General features: G+C 42.3%; 1 protein-coding gene across 5 annotated transcripts in view; it reads right to left on the bottom strand.

The window, feature by feature from the left end:
• Nucleotides 1-12,160: 12,160 nt before the first annotated feature.
• Nucleotides 12,161-17,843, bottom strand: part of gramd4a (GRAM domain containing 4a) — a 41,397-nt gene continuing 35,714 nt past the window's right edge. For 4 of the 5 annotated variants that reach the window (XM_034525889.1, XM_034525890.1, XM_034525891.1 and 1 more), the window contains 5 exons: nucleotides 17,068-17,212; nucleotides 16,634-16,727; nucleotides 15,969-16,059; nucleotides 15,789-15,857; nucleotides 12,161-14,877 (listed from right to left, as the gene is read on the bottom strand). In XM_034525889.1, coding sequence (XP_034381780.1) covers nucleotides 14,767-14,877; nucleotides 15,789-15,857; nucleotides 15,969-16,059; nucleotides 16,634-16,727; nucleotides 17,068-17,212 — 510 coding nt within the window. In that variant the 3' untranslated portion in view covers nucleotides 12,161-14,766. The remainder of the gene's footprint in view (nucleotides 14,878-15,788; nucleotides 15,858-15,968; nucleotides 16,060-16,633; nucleotides 16,728-17,067; nucleotides 17,213-17,843) is intronic. The other variant, XR_004608955.1, reaches the window with a different exon arrangement.

Genomic DNA, 17,843 nt, shown 5'->3' with positions numbered 1-17,843 from the left:
AGATTGTATTCATGTCTATAAAATAAAATAATTCCAGGCCTCTAATTATCTTCAGGTGCGGTTTGTCTTTTCCAAAACATTAATGCGAGTTGAAGCCCGCCCTTTGATGGCCTGACAAATCTGTCTGCGTTCAAAATAGGAAAGCATGCTTCGACAGTCAGCAAGACAAGACAATAACAATTAGAACATGCCATTTAAATACTCAAACAGCAGAGACAACAGGCGCCGGTTGTGTTCCTTCATTCGTCGAACGCCGGGTCGTGACACCGCTCAGTTATCTGCGGGAGTTATCTTTTGATGTGTTCCCTCCTTCATCTTGAACATCTGCCAGTCAGTCTCACACACACACACACAGACACACACACAAACACTCATACACACACACTAGCTCCTCAGACGTGTGCCAAATAAACATCATTAAAAGCAGGCGGCGGCTGCCCCCATGCGACACCCACCATGCGTGTCGGGTAAACACCACAACAGCTCATTAGCATCAAAAGTCATCAAATCACAGTGTGTGTGTGTGTGTGTGTGTGTGTGTGTGTGTGTGTGTGTGTGTGTGTGTGTGTGTAAGTGATTACTCATACGGTGCAGGGGCACAGTAAGAGCATATATACATGTATGTGTGTGTGTGTGTGTGTGTGTGTGTGTGTGTGTGTGTGTGTGTGTGTGTGTAAGTGATTACTCATACGGTGCAGGGGCACAGTAAGAGCATATATACATGTATGTGTGTGTGTGTGTGTGTGTGTGTGTGTGTGTGTGTGTGTGTGTGTGTGTGTGTGTAAGTGATTACTCGTACGGTGCAGGGGCACAGTAAGAGCATATATACATGTTAGTGTGTGTGTGTGCGTGTGTGTGCGTGTGTGTGCGTGTGCGTGTGCGTGTGCGTGTGTGCACTCATCGGCTCCACGCGTGAGCGCCTGCATTGTGTGGGGCTTCGAGCGATGGGGAAAACAGTTCATTGTGCAAAGAGCAAACTTCTGCTAAATTATTCATGACGACCTCCTCGCGGGGTGCAGCAGGTTGAGTCAGGTCGAGCTCATTTAAACAGCAGAGTGAGCTCAAAACGGGCGAGGACGCTCCGGAGAGACGGCGGTTTGTTGAGGCCAGTGGTTTGAAAACCTTCAAATGTTGAAATAACAACATCGACAAGTTAGCTTGAGGATTGAACATTTGTTCCAGGAAGCCTTGTAAAGAGAGATTCCACTTCCCTGTGTGGAGCACACATTTTTTCCTACTGAAGAAGTTTAATAACAAGTCACACATAACCACTTTCCTTTTTAAAAGATGTTTTAAAAGGCTCAGTAATCTACTAAAACAGGAGTAAATACTGTGTGTAAATATAAATATAGTAAATATAGTCTATTTGTCAACGACTACTTTTAGTGGCGGATTAACACACATTTTGTTTGCTTTAGTTATAGGAGCAGGACAGGGTTGTCTCGTCTGTGTGCATGACACAGAGGGAGAAGTTGTTTTAGGTTTTGGGTGCACAGGCCACATTTATATAAATCGTAACTTATTCATGTGTGCATTGGAATGTATTTGTGAATCGTTCTGCGTGCATTTGTGAGTCTAATTAATTTGTAAATCCTTCTGTGTGCATTTGTAAATCCAATATATTTGTGAATTGTTCTGTGCGTATTTGTGAATCTTTGTGTTTGCATTTGTGAGTCTATCTGTGTGCATTTGCAATTATTGAGACTGATCTGACCCCATACACAAGTTCTGGTATGTTTTGACAACAAGAAAAATATAGAATATTGCCAGCATTAACCTTCAAGCCTTTAAAGTGAGTCAGGCTAACTGTTGATGGAAAGCTCACTTTTTACAGTATCACCCTATTTTTAATCTCACATTAGATTTCCCATCAGAGACATAATCTGCTTTAAGGTGAACGGAGCAGCACGTTTCTTTCTACAATGTGATATCTTACGAAAGGTCACGAAAGGTCACTTTCCGTGCAACAAAACTAGCTGGTTAGGTTTAGGTTGAGGAAAAGATTGTCGTTTGGGTTTAAATAACAGCGGAAGTGTCCGTTACTGAAGTACGCAAGTTATGTGAGGGCAAAATCAACGATGATTCCTTAGATTTTAGTGAATTTGCCACATTGATTGGAATGCAAATGGAAAAAGTCTTGAAAAGCTGTTTCAAAAAGAGAGAAACCCTAATAGGGACCCAGTTAGTTATTTGATGTATTTCTTCTTTGAAAAAAGACAATCGATTAATGAACACAAACCAGATGAAGTAAAGAAAATGTTTGAATATGCCATAAGAATTTTGCTAAAGGCCCAAATAGAGATTTAAAAAAAAAAAGAAATTAGATGCAGTACATTTCCATAAAGTTACAGTAGACCACAGCCTGATGAGTGTGAGACAAGATTTATCAAACTAAAGCCAAACAGTTTAACACAACAGCCGAGCAGAGCAGACAGAAAGTGCCTCATTAAAGCAAATTCCAAAAACAGGTCGCAGCAAGAAAAGTGCAAACAAACCGCTGCATAACTTTAAGCATCGAGGGTTGATTGTGTGAGAGCTCAGCATGAGCTTGACTTATATGTGATCCTAAATACATATAAAATGCAGTTGTACTGCTGTTGGAACAAATACTTGAAAGCTGGGGGGCTCCAGGAAGTAGCACAGCTCAGAGACTTTCCCTTCTCCACCGTCTTCATTATACAGCAAACAGCTGGAGGCCTCGGGGAAGGTTGTGAATGTTCATGTGCAAGTGTGTGTGTGTGTGTGTGTGTGTGTGTGTGTGAATCCTGAGGGAAGGTTTTGGACCTAATTGGCACCGGCGTGTCAAATGTTTCCGTGAACCAAGCTGGCACCCCTGTACGTCAAAACTCCCCGTTCCCAACCATGAATGCGAATAAGTCTGACGACCCCTGAGTGACTTTTAGCATCCCGGCGCTGCAGGCAATGAGAACAGAGACAGGGCTGCTGGAGGGATAAGAAATCAGTTTATTAAAATTGACATACAACAACGAAATGAGGCTGGTACATAACCTTAAAATGACTGCTGGGAGGTCATAAAGATATAGATCCCAAGTGAGGATTTTCTGGTGAAAGTGAAGCCTCATCCATCAGATAAAAACTGCCTCGTTATGACGTGCCCATGTTTGTACAGTACAAACTCTGCTGGAACAATACTATGAAGGATCATCCCTTCATTACGTGCTCCACAGACTCGATGATCTGATTAGACTTTGAAACACCTCGCTGGATAAATTTAGATATTAATGAGGAGAAAAACGATTTTCTCAAAACTGCTATAACTCCTTAATGAGTTAAGATGCCGAGCTCCCATTAATATTGGTCATTATGTGGAGAAGAGTATGCTGACATAGAATTATTTGCTAATGAATGGGAATTAGCTTAATTAATGACCTCATTAGCATAACTATTGTGTTCAATATATCATAGAGATATGGTTTATGGACATTAAGCAGCTCAAGTGGCTCTCATTTATTATGGTCCCTCCAAAATTACATTGCATATTTTAATATCGTATGTCCTACTGTCACGTATAAGATATTTATTTCATATTCTTAGGATGTTTTATCACACATATTCTGCACTTGTGGTTAATCTTCACAGACTAATGTTAGTGTTTCTATTATTAGGGACTGTAAGAAAATTGTTAGAGAGAGAGAGGGTCGGAAAAGGGGGAGGTTCTTTCATTTTTTTCTCAGCCTTGACATACTTTATTTCAATTTTCCCTCCGCAGATGAAATACTTCATCAAGTGTTGTTTCTATTAGTTAATAATGGTGAAACGAGATTTACCGGGTATCTTTCACATATTACGGGGAGGGTATTTGATGTTTATTTTCCATGTCAAGTGGAAAGTAAAAAAAAAAAGTTAATCCCCTACTTGCATACAGAAAATACTTCCTCCAACCAATCTTTTCTATAAATTATTTTAATTTTGTGGACTACTGGGCTGGTTGTGCAACACATGATGAGGGCGAGGGCATGTTAAACAAATGCATCAGCAGCGCTCTCCCTACCACTGAGGACACTGAGGTTTCTTCTGTCAATCTGGGTTGAGTTATTTATGAACTGCATTTACTTGCAAATTTTTTAGGCAGATAAAAAAAAATTGCACCAGGATTGAGTCTTTCTCTATCATGAGTAGGCCTACTCCTGACAGCTCAGAGAGGGCTTAAGTAACTCTTTCTTTTTATGGGGCTGTAATTTTCAAATATATTTCTTGTATAATGCCTTGAGACTCTGTAATCTGGCTTTGGTCGTATGGTAAATGGAGACAAAGGTTTAGTTATATTATAGTTATGTAGTTGCATAAACAGTAGTTGATAGTCAGAGGAATTTCTCAGCCCTGACTGGCAATTGTTAGCTTAGTATCTAACGTTATATGCTAAAATCCAAAGAGCAGGTGTGTAAAGTTTTGGATTTCTCCACATGTTGAATAAGCAGAATAACTTTGAGGGGGTTTCTTTTTTTACATTAAACCAAAACAAAATAGTGGATTAAAGTGTGTTTATGTGCTCCAACGTCAGCAGCGAGCATTAGTATGTAGGGCTAACTAGCTTACTAGCTGCAGTGGTAACTGAGTGGAGGACAAGGGTCATTTCAGTAGCTAACTAGCTTAGGCCCTACTCGCTGCAGTGGTAACTCAGTGGAAGACAAGGGCCATGTCAGTAGCTAACTAGCTTACTAACTGCAGTGGTAACTCAGTGGAAGACAAGGGCCATTTCAGTAGCTAACTAGCTTAGCCTACTCGCTGCAGTGGTAACTCAGTGGAAGACAAGGGCCATGTCAGTAGTTAACTAGCTTACTAGCTGTAGTGGTAACTGAGTGGAGGACAAGGGTCATGTCAGTAGCTAACTAGCTTAGGCCCTACTAGCTGCAGTGGTAACTCAGTGGAAGACAAGGGCCATGTCAGTAGCTAACTAGCTTACTAGCTGCAGTGGTAACTGAGTGGAAGGACAAGGGTCATTTCAGTAGCTAACTAGCTTACTAACTACAGCGGTAACTCAGTGGAAGACAAGGGCCATTTCAGTAGCTAACTAGCTTAGCCTACTAGCTGCAGTGGTAACTCAGTGGAAGACAAGGGCCATTTCAGTAGCTAACTAGCTTAGCCTACTAGCTGCAGTGGTAACTCAGTGGAAGACAAGGGCCATGTCAGTAGTTAACTAGCTTACTAGCTGTAGTGGTAACTGAGTGGAGGACACGGGTCATGTCAGTAGCTTACTAGCTTACTAACTGCAGTGGTAACTCAGTGGAAGACAAGGGCCATTTCAGTAGCTAACTAGCTTAGCCTACTAGCTGCAGTGGTAACTCAGTGGAAGACAAGGGCCATGTCAGTAGTTAACTAGCTTACTAGCTGTTGTGGTAACTGAGTGGAGGACAAGGGTCATGTCAGTAGCTAACTAGCTTACTAACTGCAGTGGTAACTCAGTGGAAGACAAGGGTCATTTCAGTAGCTAACTAGCTTAGGCCCTACTAGCTGCAGTGGTAACTCAGTGGAAGACAAGGGCCATGTCAGTAACTAACTAGCTTACTAGCTGCAGTGGTAACTGAGTGGAAGGACAAGGGTCATTTCAGTAGCTAACTAGCTTACTAACTGCATTGGTAACTCAGTGGAAGACAAGGGCCATTTCAGTAGCTAACTAGCTTAGCCTACTAACTGCAGTGGTAACTCAGTGGAAGACAAGGGCCATGTCAGTAGTTAACTAGCTTACTAGCTGTAGTGGTAACTGAGTGGAGGACAAGGGTCATGTCAGTAGCTAACTAGCTTACTAACTGCAGTGGTAACTCAGTGGAAGACAAGGGTCATTTCAGTAGCTAACTAGCTTAGGCCCTACTAGCTGCAGTGGTAACTCAGTGGAAGACAAGGGCCATGTCAGTAGCAAACTAGCTTACTAGCTGCAGTGGTAACTGAGTGGAAGGACAAGGGTCATTTCAGTAGCTAACTAGCTTACTAACTGCAGTGGTAACTCAGTGGAAGACAAGGGCCATTTCAGTAGCTAACTAGCTTAGCCTACTAGCTGCAGTGGTAACTCCGTGGAAGACAAGGGCCATGTCAGTAGCTAACTAGCTTACTAGCTGCAGTGGTAACTGAGTGGAAGGACAAGGGTCATGTCAGTAGCTAACTGGCTTACTAGCTGCAGTGGTAACTCAGTGGAAGAAAAAGGCCATTTCAGTAGCTAACTAGCTTACTAGCTGCAGTGGTAACTCAGTGGAAGACAATGGCCATGTCAGTAGCTAACTAGCTTACTAGCTGCAGTGGTAAGTCAGTGGAAGACGAGAGCCATCTCAGTAGCTATCGAGATCATTTTGTTTGCGTCACTGGTTACATGTCTCAGCTCAGTTTTCAACCAAGTTACCACCACCTTTAGCTTTAGCCTACACATGTTGGCTAAAGCTAATAAAATCACAGGTTGTCGACTAGAAATGAGAAGCCTGTGTTTATTTACTTCTAAATGAAATCAGTTGTTTTGGCAAATTAATAAGAATTTCAGTTGACAAGCGTAACAACAGTGAACTGAGGGAAGGAAGGTACTATAACTCATGACCTCTGTTTTTTTAATTTCCGGCTCCGGCCCCTGAAGAGAAAAAGCTGGCTAACTTCTAATCACATATAGTTATGAGCAATACTTCCATCGACCATTATCACCAGCCAGAGGATTTTTATAGTTTTTCTACAGCTGGTGTTTGTCTCTTGCGCTCTCTGGAAGCCTCGACCCAACTTGAAAGGCCTCATTTGGCCGCAGTAAAAACAGCAAGTAGCGCGTTTTGTGAATTCAGAGACAATGTGGCCCCACAGACAGAAATAGCCGCTTCCTCTTGCCGTGGTCGTACCTCTCGACGCAGCTTTGTAGTCTTCATCGCGGAACGAGCGGAAAGGTTCACTTGGAGGGTAACGCCGACACATGGATCGGCATTACAGACACATCGTCCATAAAGACAAAGCGCTGTTGCTCCTCCGAGCTGTTTCGGGTGAGAATCCAATTACAGGAGCGTTATTGAACTGTGCGCTCACTAAACGTTGGTCTGTGTCCTGATCCAGAGCAAATTTAATAGCTGATATGTAGTGTGTGAGAGGGAAAGATAATAAAACAATTAAAACAATGCATTTGGAAGAGAAGGCCAAGCATGTCGACCATACAAAATCCTTTTATATTATAGTTTGTTGTACTTTCTCTTCGGTAATCTTTATTACACATATGCACTATATGAACATGGTTTTATTTCTGCACACATAACAACTGTCGAACATCCATGGTGAGTGCTTGGGTAAGACGGCAGATGTGTCACGCTAAGAGGAAGAGACGGTGCTGGGCGCTGACAGCTGCTAGAGGGGGAGAGCCATGGCCAGAATGGCCTGCTATCCTTTAGGGGGAGCAACATTTCAACATTTAACTAATGACTGATGGCTGGGCGTCCAAGTGCCTGTCCTCTCCACTCCAGCGTGTACGTGTATGTGTACGTGTACACACACACACAAAGAGGTCACCTCAACCCACAATAGCTCGTAACGGGCCGCTTCTCACACAGACGCGCACATCTCAGCCCCCGAATGTTTGCAGCTACGTGCGTCTCTCCTGCTGTATCAGAAATATTAAAACTATGATGTGCTAGCACTTTATTGATGAGATCAAGAATGGGAGGTGGTGTAGTGGCTAGCAGTGTCGCCTCACAGCAAGAGGGCCCTGGTTTGGATCCCACTCTCGGCGGTCCTTCTGTGTGGAGTTTGCACGTTCTACCCGTGTCAGCGAGGGTTCCTTCCGGGTTCCTCCCACAATCCAAAGACATGCAGCTCAGGTTAATTAGACTCTAAATTGCCCGTAGGCGTGAATGGTTGTCTCTCTCTCTCTCTCTCTCTCTGATGGACTGGTGACCCTAAATAGGATAAGCGGTTTGGATAATGGACAGCGATAAAGAACAACTTCTGTACCTCCCATGTTTCACTCATTATGGAATGTGATATTTATAAGTATGTTTTCTTAAGCGTATATTTACCTGAAAAAAAGAATTGTGACGTTTTCGTCACCTTAGAATGAGCAGTTATTGCCGCCTGATTTGAAGGACAAAAGTTCACTTCCGTGACGCTCCATGCTTTGCATTGAAATTAATTCATTTCAGTTCATTCATTTTCTGTTTTATAATTTTGATATGGCCAAGTTAAGCAGTTTAAGCTGAATGAGAACACCGGGCTGCTTCATGTGAAAGCCAAAGCGTGCAGATTCAATGCCAACAGGAAAAGGTTTTGATCGTGGCGCGTACAGAATGAGCATGTGCACGTTCCCCGACAAGGACACCGAGCTGCTGTGACAAACTGTGCCACCATTTAGTCACGGTGGTAAAAATGGTAAATGGTGCCACTCTTGGCGATGTCTCCTTTGGGTTGACTAAAAATACACTGAATCCATCACGCGGCGCAGCGGGCCACAGACACTTGTACGCGAGCGGCCTGCATGGGGGAAAGTTTGTGACACTCTTCCTCTTGCTCCGTCTCAGAATAGAGCGTTTATGAACAAAAGGGAAAAGAAGTCATTAGGTTCAAGAACAGTATGCGTTTAATACGGTGGCAGGAAATCTGTTCAGGATGAAATGTTGCTTTTTCTCATATCTGAGCCAGGATTAATTTTTGTTCTTTTGAAGGCAAACCGTATTGTCTTGATTTTTTGTTGTTGTTCTCCGAGTGGATTTCAGGCCTGGAATGAAATCCAATGTAAAATAAATTGTGCATTTTAGCGTTTAGGATGCTCTGTTCATAGAGTTCACTGCTGAAATAGAATATATGATACTTTCATACGGACATGGATGGGATAGTTAAATGCTCCTGTATCTCCAAGTGCAGTTGGAATAATCACACATCAATCAAAATGCAACTCTGAAGTAAAAAGCTTTTTCAGGACAGCATTGACTGGTGACTCATTTACACACAAATTGCTATGGAAATGCTGAAAAGGCAATGAAGATAATCTCAGTTTTGTATCTTTTTTGCTCAAGATTTAGGCCTAACTGTCTTGTCTAATGGCCTTTCAAATATAATACAGTGCTTGTGCTAAGTCTAAAAAGGCTTCAGGTAAAATATATTATTTTCCTGCACAGAAATGTGCTTCACATTAGCTTGAAATCAGTACTCAGACATGTACAATTTCACAGCTTGAGTCAGCCTTTTCAACTGCAGCACAAAGGGAACCTGTCAGCCGCTACCTGAAATTAGAGCTGAAATTTTGCTATTTAGGCTTAATTGCGCCGGACGTCTATAGTTGAGAAACACCCCAGACACAATATCTCATTGTTACATGCAATTGGGGCTAGCTAGCTAGCTAGATATATATATATATATATATATATATATATATATATATACATACATACATACACACATACACACAAACAATTTCAGATTCTTAAAATGTTCTCATCTGGGTCACTGCTGCTTGACACAAGAGCACAAATATGTTTTCATTACATGTCATTTAGCTGACGCTTTTATCCAAAGTGACTTACAATAAGTGTATTAAACCATGAGTCCAAACACAGAACAAGAATCTAGAAAATACAATTTCTTCAATAAAGTTAAACTACAAAGTGCCATCAGTAAGAGCCATTTAAGTGCTACTACGGCGCTACCTTCCCTATTCAAGGTATAGTCGAAAAAGGTGTTTTTAGTATGAGACGGAAGATGTAGACTTTCTTCTGTCCTGATGTCAATGGGGAGCTCATTCCACCAATGAGGAGCCAGCACAGCAAACTGTCGTGATTTTGTTGAGTGTTTAGCTTGAAGTGAAGGAGCTACAAGCCGATTGGCAGAAGCCGAGCAGAGTGAAGGAGGTGGGGTGTACGGTTTGACCATGTCCTGGATGTGAGGTTAGACCATGTCCTGGATGTGAGGTTAGACCATGTCCTGGATGTAGACCGGACCCGATCTGTTCGCAGCACGGTACGCAAGTACCAATGTTTTGAAGCGGATGTGGGCGGCCACCGGTAACCAGTGAAGGTCGCGGAGGAGCGGAGTAGTGTGGGAGGTTGAAGACCAGTCGAGCTGCTGCATTCTGGATGAGCTGCAGAGGTCGGCACTAGCAGGTAGACCTGCCAGGGAGTTACAGTAGTCTAGCCGCGAGATGACCAGAGCCTCCTTATCAATTATTTGGCCGTCCAATCACGTTAGACTTCCAATATTTAGACGTGTAACTTGCCAAACCACACGCTTTCTCATTCCTACAAAAGTAAACAAAGTACTGAAATGTCCTTAAGCAGCTATCCTTGACCTATGACCTTCCTGTGGAAGACTGTATTCTCCCAGCATATTGATCTGGACACAAGGTCTATAGTGACCTCATGCGGCCGTCCAGACACACTGCAGTTTGTAGCCAAAGAAAATTCCCAGTTTGAAAAAAAGAAGACAGACACCAGAGCAAAAATACCTTAAATTCATTTACTTAAATTAAAAAAATGTACATCACATTATCCTTTACAATAGACATGTCTTTTAAAAACTCTGGTTTTTCTTTTCTTCACTGTACATTTCAATAATTTGTATACAAATTCCTCTGACAAAAAATAATAGGAGAAATAAATTAGGAAGTCGAATTGTCACAGGTGACAAATCAATCAGTGGCTGCGGTGACAGCAGTGCTGCCGCAGTGACGTCTGAATTAGCGACTCATCGACTGAGTGTGACGCCGACTCGGCCCATAAAACAGGACCAGGATACTTAGATTCTTAACATTTATTTAAGTTTAGCTTTTACAAATTCTCTTCAGTCATAACGTCGGGCTGTTTGCAGCCTCTGGTGCAGTTTGCTGTGCGCTTAAATGCTTCTTGGGAAAACCCGTCGCTCACAGTAACACAGAGGAACTTCATATTTAATGCGACAGCGAGGACACCAGCTTCAAAACGTGGCGACCTGGAGACGACGACGCCACCGTTTTTGACAACATTTGGACACTGAGTGTTGTGTGAGAGCATGGCGGTCAATATCACCGCTCTCAACGTCAAAGGAATATGTGGACATTTTGGGAAACAGGTCTGTTGACGTCTAGTAACGTTAAGTTCACAGACAGACTCTTCTAACTTCACTGACTATACGGTTGTTCCTGTTCCGGTGCGAGGGAGGATGTCTATGTGTACAGATTGTAAAGCCCTTTGTGATTTTGGGCTAAACTAAATAATTAAAAAAAAATAACTGTCAGAAAACATTAAACAATGTGTGCAGGAATGTGTGAGTTTGTGATTAAAGCCAAAAAGTTGAGAATATTACGAGATATGAGTATTTTGTGTGCACCCAAAGTAATCCTTCGAATTGAAAAATCCTGAGTTTCAACTCACAGCTGTAGCGAGACCATTGATGTTTTGGAGTGCATTGCAATCCCTTAATTAGCTTATATAAAAAAAAAAAAAACTTGAACTCAACAAAAGGGAAACATGTCCAACTCTATGGTAAATATCTAACTACAGCCAGCAGCATGAAGACTGGAAACAAAGGTTAAGTTTGTTAACTAGCTTAGTTAAGCTAAGCGGCTGCTGGCATTGGCTTCATATTTAGCACAGACAGGAATCAAATTTCTCAACCAGTTTCCCAAAATGTTGCAATATTCCTTTGACATTTCCTGGAAGTGTTTCTCAAAAAAGTGTGAGTTTTATTTTACTTAAAAAAAAAAAAAACGTTTTCCTGTCTTTTTTTCACAACAGACAAACTACATGTCAAAAACGCTGACGCTGCCATTTCAGTCCACCATGACCATCTCTGCTCTCAGCTACGTTTTACTGCAACCACACTGTGAAGAAGCACCGAGATGTGGGACATGACCGTTTGCATGCTGTTTGAAGTACTGCTTGTGTTGTTGCCATGATTTCACTTTCCAAATTGGTCAAAAGGGGAGCAGAAATAGTCATGTGAGCGGCGCAGAGCCAATGAGAGCAGAGACATTAATTCCAGAACAGCAGTCCAGTCTTCATAACTCCAGTCAAAGGAATTCAAACTGGGTTCAGAGAGAAAGAAAAAAAAGAGCAATACCATTTTTTGTTTTACAACCTTCTGTAAACATGAGCGTAGGCAGAATATGGCAGACAGAAAATTAAAAGATTTGGCAAAAAGAAAATTATATATATATATATATATATATATATATATATATATATATATATATATATATATATATATATATATATATATATATATATATATATATATATATATATATGAGAGACATTTAGAACGTGATACATTCTGTGCTCCGAGTGCAGCCTTGTTGGAGTCTCAAGGCCCCAGAGAACTGGTTTTCAGACTTAACAGATTATAAAAGGCTTCAGGTAAAAGCTTTAAGGACAACAACGAGCCATCAAATCACACAGTGAGACAGCGTTAATTACTTTACTGGTTTCACCGGCTCCAATATCCCACAGGGGGTCCCCCGTTCATGGATCCAATGTATTCCTAAACAAAAATAGAAAATCCATGTCTGGGAAGGCAGCCGATTAATGACAAGCCAAATCATACAAATGGACATCAAGAAGAAAAGAAAAAAATCTCCATCCTTAATTTAGTTTGAAAAAAAAAAAGTGGTTCTTTGAACTGGTCCATTGCCTCTCGGGCAACTTCATATCCAGCTCAGTTGATTCTAATGATAAGATGACTTGTTTGGACTTTAAGGGAAACCTTGACATTTGAAGTGTGAAGTGCAGATAAAAGAAAATATTTGTAGAGGACCAGGTTCACAAGTGTGATCTAGGATAGTTCAAACATAAAGAGGTGTCCAGTGAGTAAAACTAACCAGAATAAAAGTAAATATAAATGTCAAGGTATCCCTTTTTTAACAGTGTTCTGTAAGATGTACACATTAGAAACTAAAGCTTGTGCTGCTGGGCAGATAGGAGCTGGGAAGGTGGAATAGCTACCGTCTCTCGTACTAAAAAGTCAGAAGAGAAATGACCCCCAGTCCCATATCCCGTCTCTACTCCTCTCCCAAAACACGGCGACGTGTTGGATGTAGTTTGGCATCACATTTCTACATATCCAACCGCTCTGCAAGAGTAAAGGCCGGCTTTAATCTCACGAACGGCTTCTTTAAAATAAAGTGACGTTGAAATATTCCGTTCAGTATAGACTTGTATCCATATACTTCATACACGACTGTTTACAAGAGCTTACATAACAAGTGTAAGAGCAGCTGGATGTCGATCTCAACTCACTGTGGCATTACAGACAAGTGAAAGAATCGGCCAAAAATTTTTAAAAAGCAAAGAATTAGGCATGTTTGCTCATACATCGTCCTGGTTTTCCAGTTTGACAAAAACAAAATTAAAATAACTCCAGAATGTATATTACTGCTTATGTGACCCCAAACAGCCTGAGCTGGGCATTGATGAAAGTCAGAATAAGCCAATCAGAAAGAGGCGTTTAATGTCTGGACTGGGGTCTTGGACGATGGTTTAAATTTAGGATTAAAAAAAGGCGGAAATACCGCAACACTATAATGCGCAAGGGGCCTTGGTCGGTCATTCTGCCCGCGAGTTTGTTTCCAAGCCAAAGTACCGCCTCCTTTTATGGTCCGTTTGAAGAAAGACATCAATCTGTTATTAATACAAGGTTCTCTGACCGCCAACGAGAAATACCACGGGACATAAGTGGTCGCTTTGAGACTATTTGCCAACACTGACCATGGATTCCAGCTCAAGTTAACGTTGTACTAAAGTGCAGGGAGAATACCGTAGATGGGGTCATAGAAAAGCGTGGACATGAGGAGGTTCTGTTCTCCGCTGGGCCGTAGCGCTAAATGGCAGTCAGTGTTGGAACCATTGAACAGTGGTTGTGCTCTCGTCTCGGACGCAGTCGGCAGCTCCGGGACCAACAAGGTACTCGTTAAAAAAGGGACATTTTGCAGAAAAAAGAAAAGAAAAATCACTACAAGTTTCACAGACGCACACTTACAAAACAGCGAAGCGGATGCTGAACTCGGCGTACATTTTCTGTTGGGTCGACAAAGAAGACTAAAACAAACCGTTGCTGCTGAAATGTGTCTAGCGAGAAGAGGAAAAATACAAATCAGACAGCAGCAATGTAAACTAACAGAAAGGCTCTGTGTCAGTCAAACAGTGACCGGACGTTTTCACAGCTAGTACACATTTATTTATAAAAAAGAAAAGACCACTCACATAATTCTGTTGGGCTATGCCACGAGGCACCGATCAGCCAGTTAAATGTCTAAATGCTTTTGCACTGAGAGCCAACATTCATATATTTGTTCCTACAGATGTCTGGCAGTTAAAAGAAGCTCCTGTTTATCTTCTACTTGTTGTATGATATTCATTTGACGGCCAAAGTCGAGCACTTCTTGACATCTTCCTACCACAGCAGAAGTAAATAGAGCCACTTGACGCACTTTAAGACCATCGCTTTTGCACACACACACACCCACTCACACATGCAAACACAGAAACAAGTAATTCAGGAAACCAGTCAGTCAGGTGGGAGAGGAGAACCAGCCCCCCTGCCAGCCGGCTACCGATTGATACAAATCACACCGATCCTCACCCCTCCTCAGGAACAGTTAGCGGATTTTGTTTATTATCCAACACCCACCAAAAGTGTGTGATGCAACTAGCCGACCCCCCTCCCCCCTATGAGGGTGGACCACCGATGAGGAAGCTGATGGCCGTCACAAGAGGAGGATGAGGCTCACGGAGCAGAGGAGTGCGGTGGGGTTTTCTAAGTATCTTCCAGTTGAATCTCAGGAGGCTCTCTGTGAGCCCCGGTGTGGAGGTCTGTTGCCGGGATACAGGCGGTCTAGAGCTCCGCGCTGGCTGGTGGTTTGGTGGTGGTCATGATCTTCATGTACTGGGTGAAGATGGCCTCGAAAGCCTCGTCTCTGTGGATCATGGCACCAAACACCAGTGGCTGGAGGGAACAGAAATGCTCGGTAATTAATATCTACAACAGCTGACGTGTTGCAATGCAGCGCGAGTAAGTCTGACTCACAAGGCGTGAAGTATATCGTCTAGAACACATTTCCTCAACCAGACATGGAGAGGAGGAACAATAACTGTGGTGGTCCTCAAAAACTAATCTCAACTGTTCTCATGTTTCTATTCGTGCCTGCTCATACGCAACATTGCCAAGTCATAAATACAATATGTACTGTTCGTATCATATTTTAATTAGAAATCCAGCCTATGGAGGTTTCTCTTGTGGAATCCAGTGGAAAAGAAATCCAAAACAATACATGCAGGTCGGCGTTAACTTAGAGGTGTGTAACATGTAAGATCTGTCCAGATTCCTTTTGAAAAAGTTTCAAAATATTACTAACATTGTCAAAAGTGTAAAGAAGCGACGATTTTGACTCTATGCCAGAAACATTTTGAATGCATAGAGCTGCAGAGATACGTACTGGCAGCCCATGGACTGGCCCGTGCTGTCCTATAATACCACTCATGCAAAGATTTTAGGATATCAATGACATTTCCAGCGGCTCACAGTTTGGTTGAATTTTGCGTGTGCTTCCTGCTCTGAGTAGTTCCCTTTTCTTATACAACTGATGATTGTAATTAGATCGTATCGACCCAGCAGGAGGTGAAACGCTGCCCCCTATTTCTTTGGAGCAGCTGGCCAGATACAACACTCTGCCAGGAAATAATGAACAAACATGCAGTCATAAATTAATTTTAAAATGTGCCCATGTGCGAGAACAGCAGTTCAGAATTAGAGACTTTTCAACATGTGAAACAACAACGTTCAAGTCTCGCTTCTATTCATCTATTCAAATCCATCATATGACTATGAAGAGGAAAACATGTCCCTCCATACTGTACCTTCTGAGTGGAAGGAGTTGCTATAGAGATGCCCATCCCACTTCCTGGTAGGACTGACAGCACTTTGTACTATGGAGGAAAAACAAAGAGGGTTATTATTATTTTGAATAGCACATAAATAAACAACTCCTACATCATGTACAATAATGTGTTTTAATGTCCACATTGGGCATTGTTTACCTTTTGTATATCAGTGATGTCCACCAGCTTGATAACTTTATTCTTCTTGGAGGAGCTGGATCTGGAGCTGGAGCTCTCAAAGCACAGGTAGCTGACGGAGAGGAAGAGAGAGAAAGAAGACCGCTTTAAAAAGGGGTCTGGAGGGAAAACACACGACAAACTGAATGGACTTCCTGTCACTTCCATATCAGAAGAGGTGGAGACGTTGAGAGTGCAGAGATATTCTCAGGAGGGCTCGATCCACCGTTGACTGACTGATACAGAGAAGGAGTTTTTGTGTAGCTCTGTTACCAACTTTGCAGGTACCTGGTACCACAAACACACTGGCCTAAATTGTTATCGGCTCCTCCTCCTAAAAGGAGGAACCATTTAAAATCAACTTTGCCTCACATTATCAAATCCAAAAGACATCTGAAAAACATGTTATTAGTAAATAAGTAAAATAATCAAAAGTGGTCATGTGATAAGCTACCTCTGTACACTTTAAGCCTCGAAGCGACATAAAATTACAAATGAACATTTAGTATTCAGAATTAAAGACACCACTGACATCCATGGAAGAATTGTCATTTACTTCAATCCCGCCTCATTTTGAGCCCGCTTCCTCTCTCATGCAGTCAGACATTTGATGATAAAATAGGATTCCCTGAGATGAGTGCGCTTACTTCTCTGTGACGTAGAGCACTCCGTTCCTGATGTAGTCTGTGGGCATCTTCCTGTCCCGGTTTATTAAGCAACACCTCCAGCCGTTCTCACACACTTAAAAACACACACGGGGCAGAGAACAGTGAGAAGGCGGTTTGCAATCCTCGTCATGCTAAAAGCTAAACGTGTGCACAACCTGGTTCTAAACCACTGTGAGAAAGAAAAAAATATAGTAAAGATGTTCGCGTATTCTCGGCTGCTTCTGCCTTCTCAAACTCATTTCTCCAAACTTCCGACCACAGGCAGGGGTGGATTAAGCATTTCTAGCGGTAAATGGCTAACTATTGTGAATGAGACTTGAACCGTGCAGAATTGTGGATATTTCATATTTCACTCAAATGAATACAGGTACCAGATTTATTGGTTTATTTTATGCTGCAATAAGTCCCCTCACCAGCCAGAGGGCGCTCTGACTCCAGCACGTTGAAGATCTCATGAAACGCTCCCTTCTTGGTGCTGTGGGAGCGCCCCGCCTCCTCCTCCCTGCTCACCCCACAAGGGATGGTCGCAAGGCTGCTCCTAGAAACCACTGGCTGAACCTGCAGAGAGACGGAGGAGGAGGAGAAAACAGAGGATGGCAGGACAACAAAAGCAAAAAGAGAAAAATAAAGGCCATTAAGAAGACGAAAAGGACATGTGGGAGAGCAGGGAGACGGATAGGAGGGGAAGAGTGAAAGTGATGATGAAGGAAAGGAGGAAGGACAGGGATAAATATTTTAAATCAAGTCTCTCCACACAATACATGTTCCCAGAGCTATGGGAGCTATGTACACAGCTCAACTTTCAGTATTGCATTATGTGCTTCTATGCATGTGCACTTCTTTGCAGCAGGCTCAGGTGTGGTCGTGCAAAGCAGAGAGTGAGGCCACCATTCACTCAGCGTACATAGCAACAGTTTATAGGCCAAAAAGAGTTGATAGTTTGTGGAAAGAAATATAATTACTACACATGTACATGTTTAGTTCAGAGGGATCATTTTAGCCCTTCAATGTCCTCTATACGAGTGTTTCACTTTCAGTAAAAGTGACAAAAAAACAACAACAACAACAACAACATTTCAGGGATAATCACCATATATAATGGAGCAAGGGAAGGATTCACTGAGCTAATATGAAATTACAGCGGTCAAGGGACTACTCTATGTGCTTTTTAACTAAACACACTGCTACT

The sequence above is a fragment of the Cyclopterus lumpus genome, chromosome 23 (genome assembly GCF_009769545.1).
Source record: "Cyclopterus lumpus isolate fCycLum1 chromosome 23, fCycLum1.pri, whole genome shotgun sequence".
Taxonomy (NCBI): domain Eukaryota; kingdom Metazoa; phylum Chordata; class Actinopteri; order Perciformes; family Cyclopteridae; genus Cyclopterus; species Cyclopterus lumpus.
This window is presented reverse-complemented; position numbering and strand designations above follow the sequence as displayed.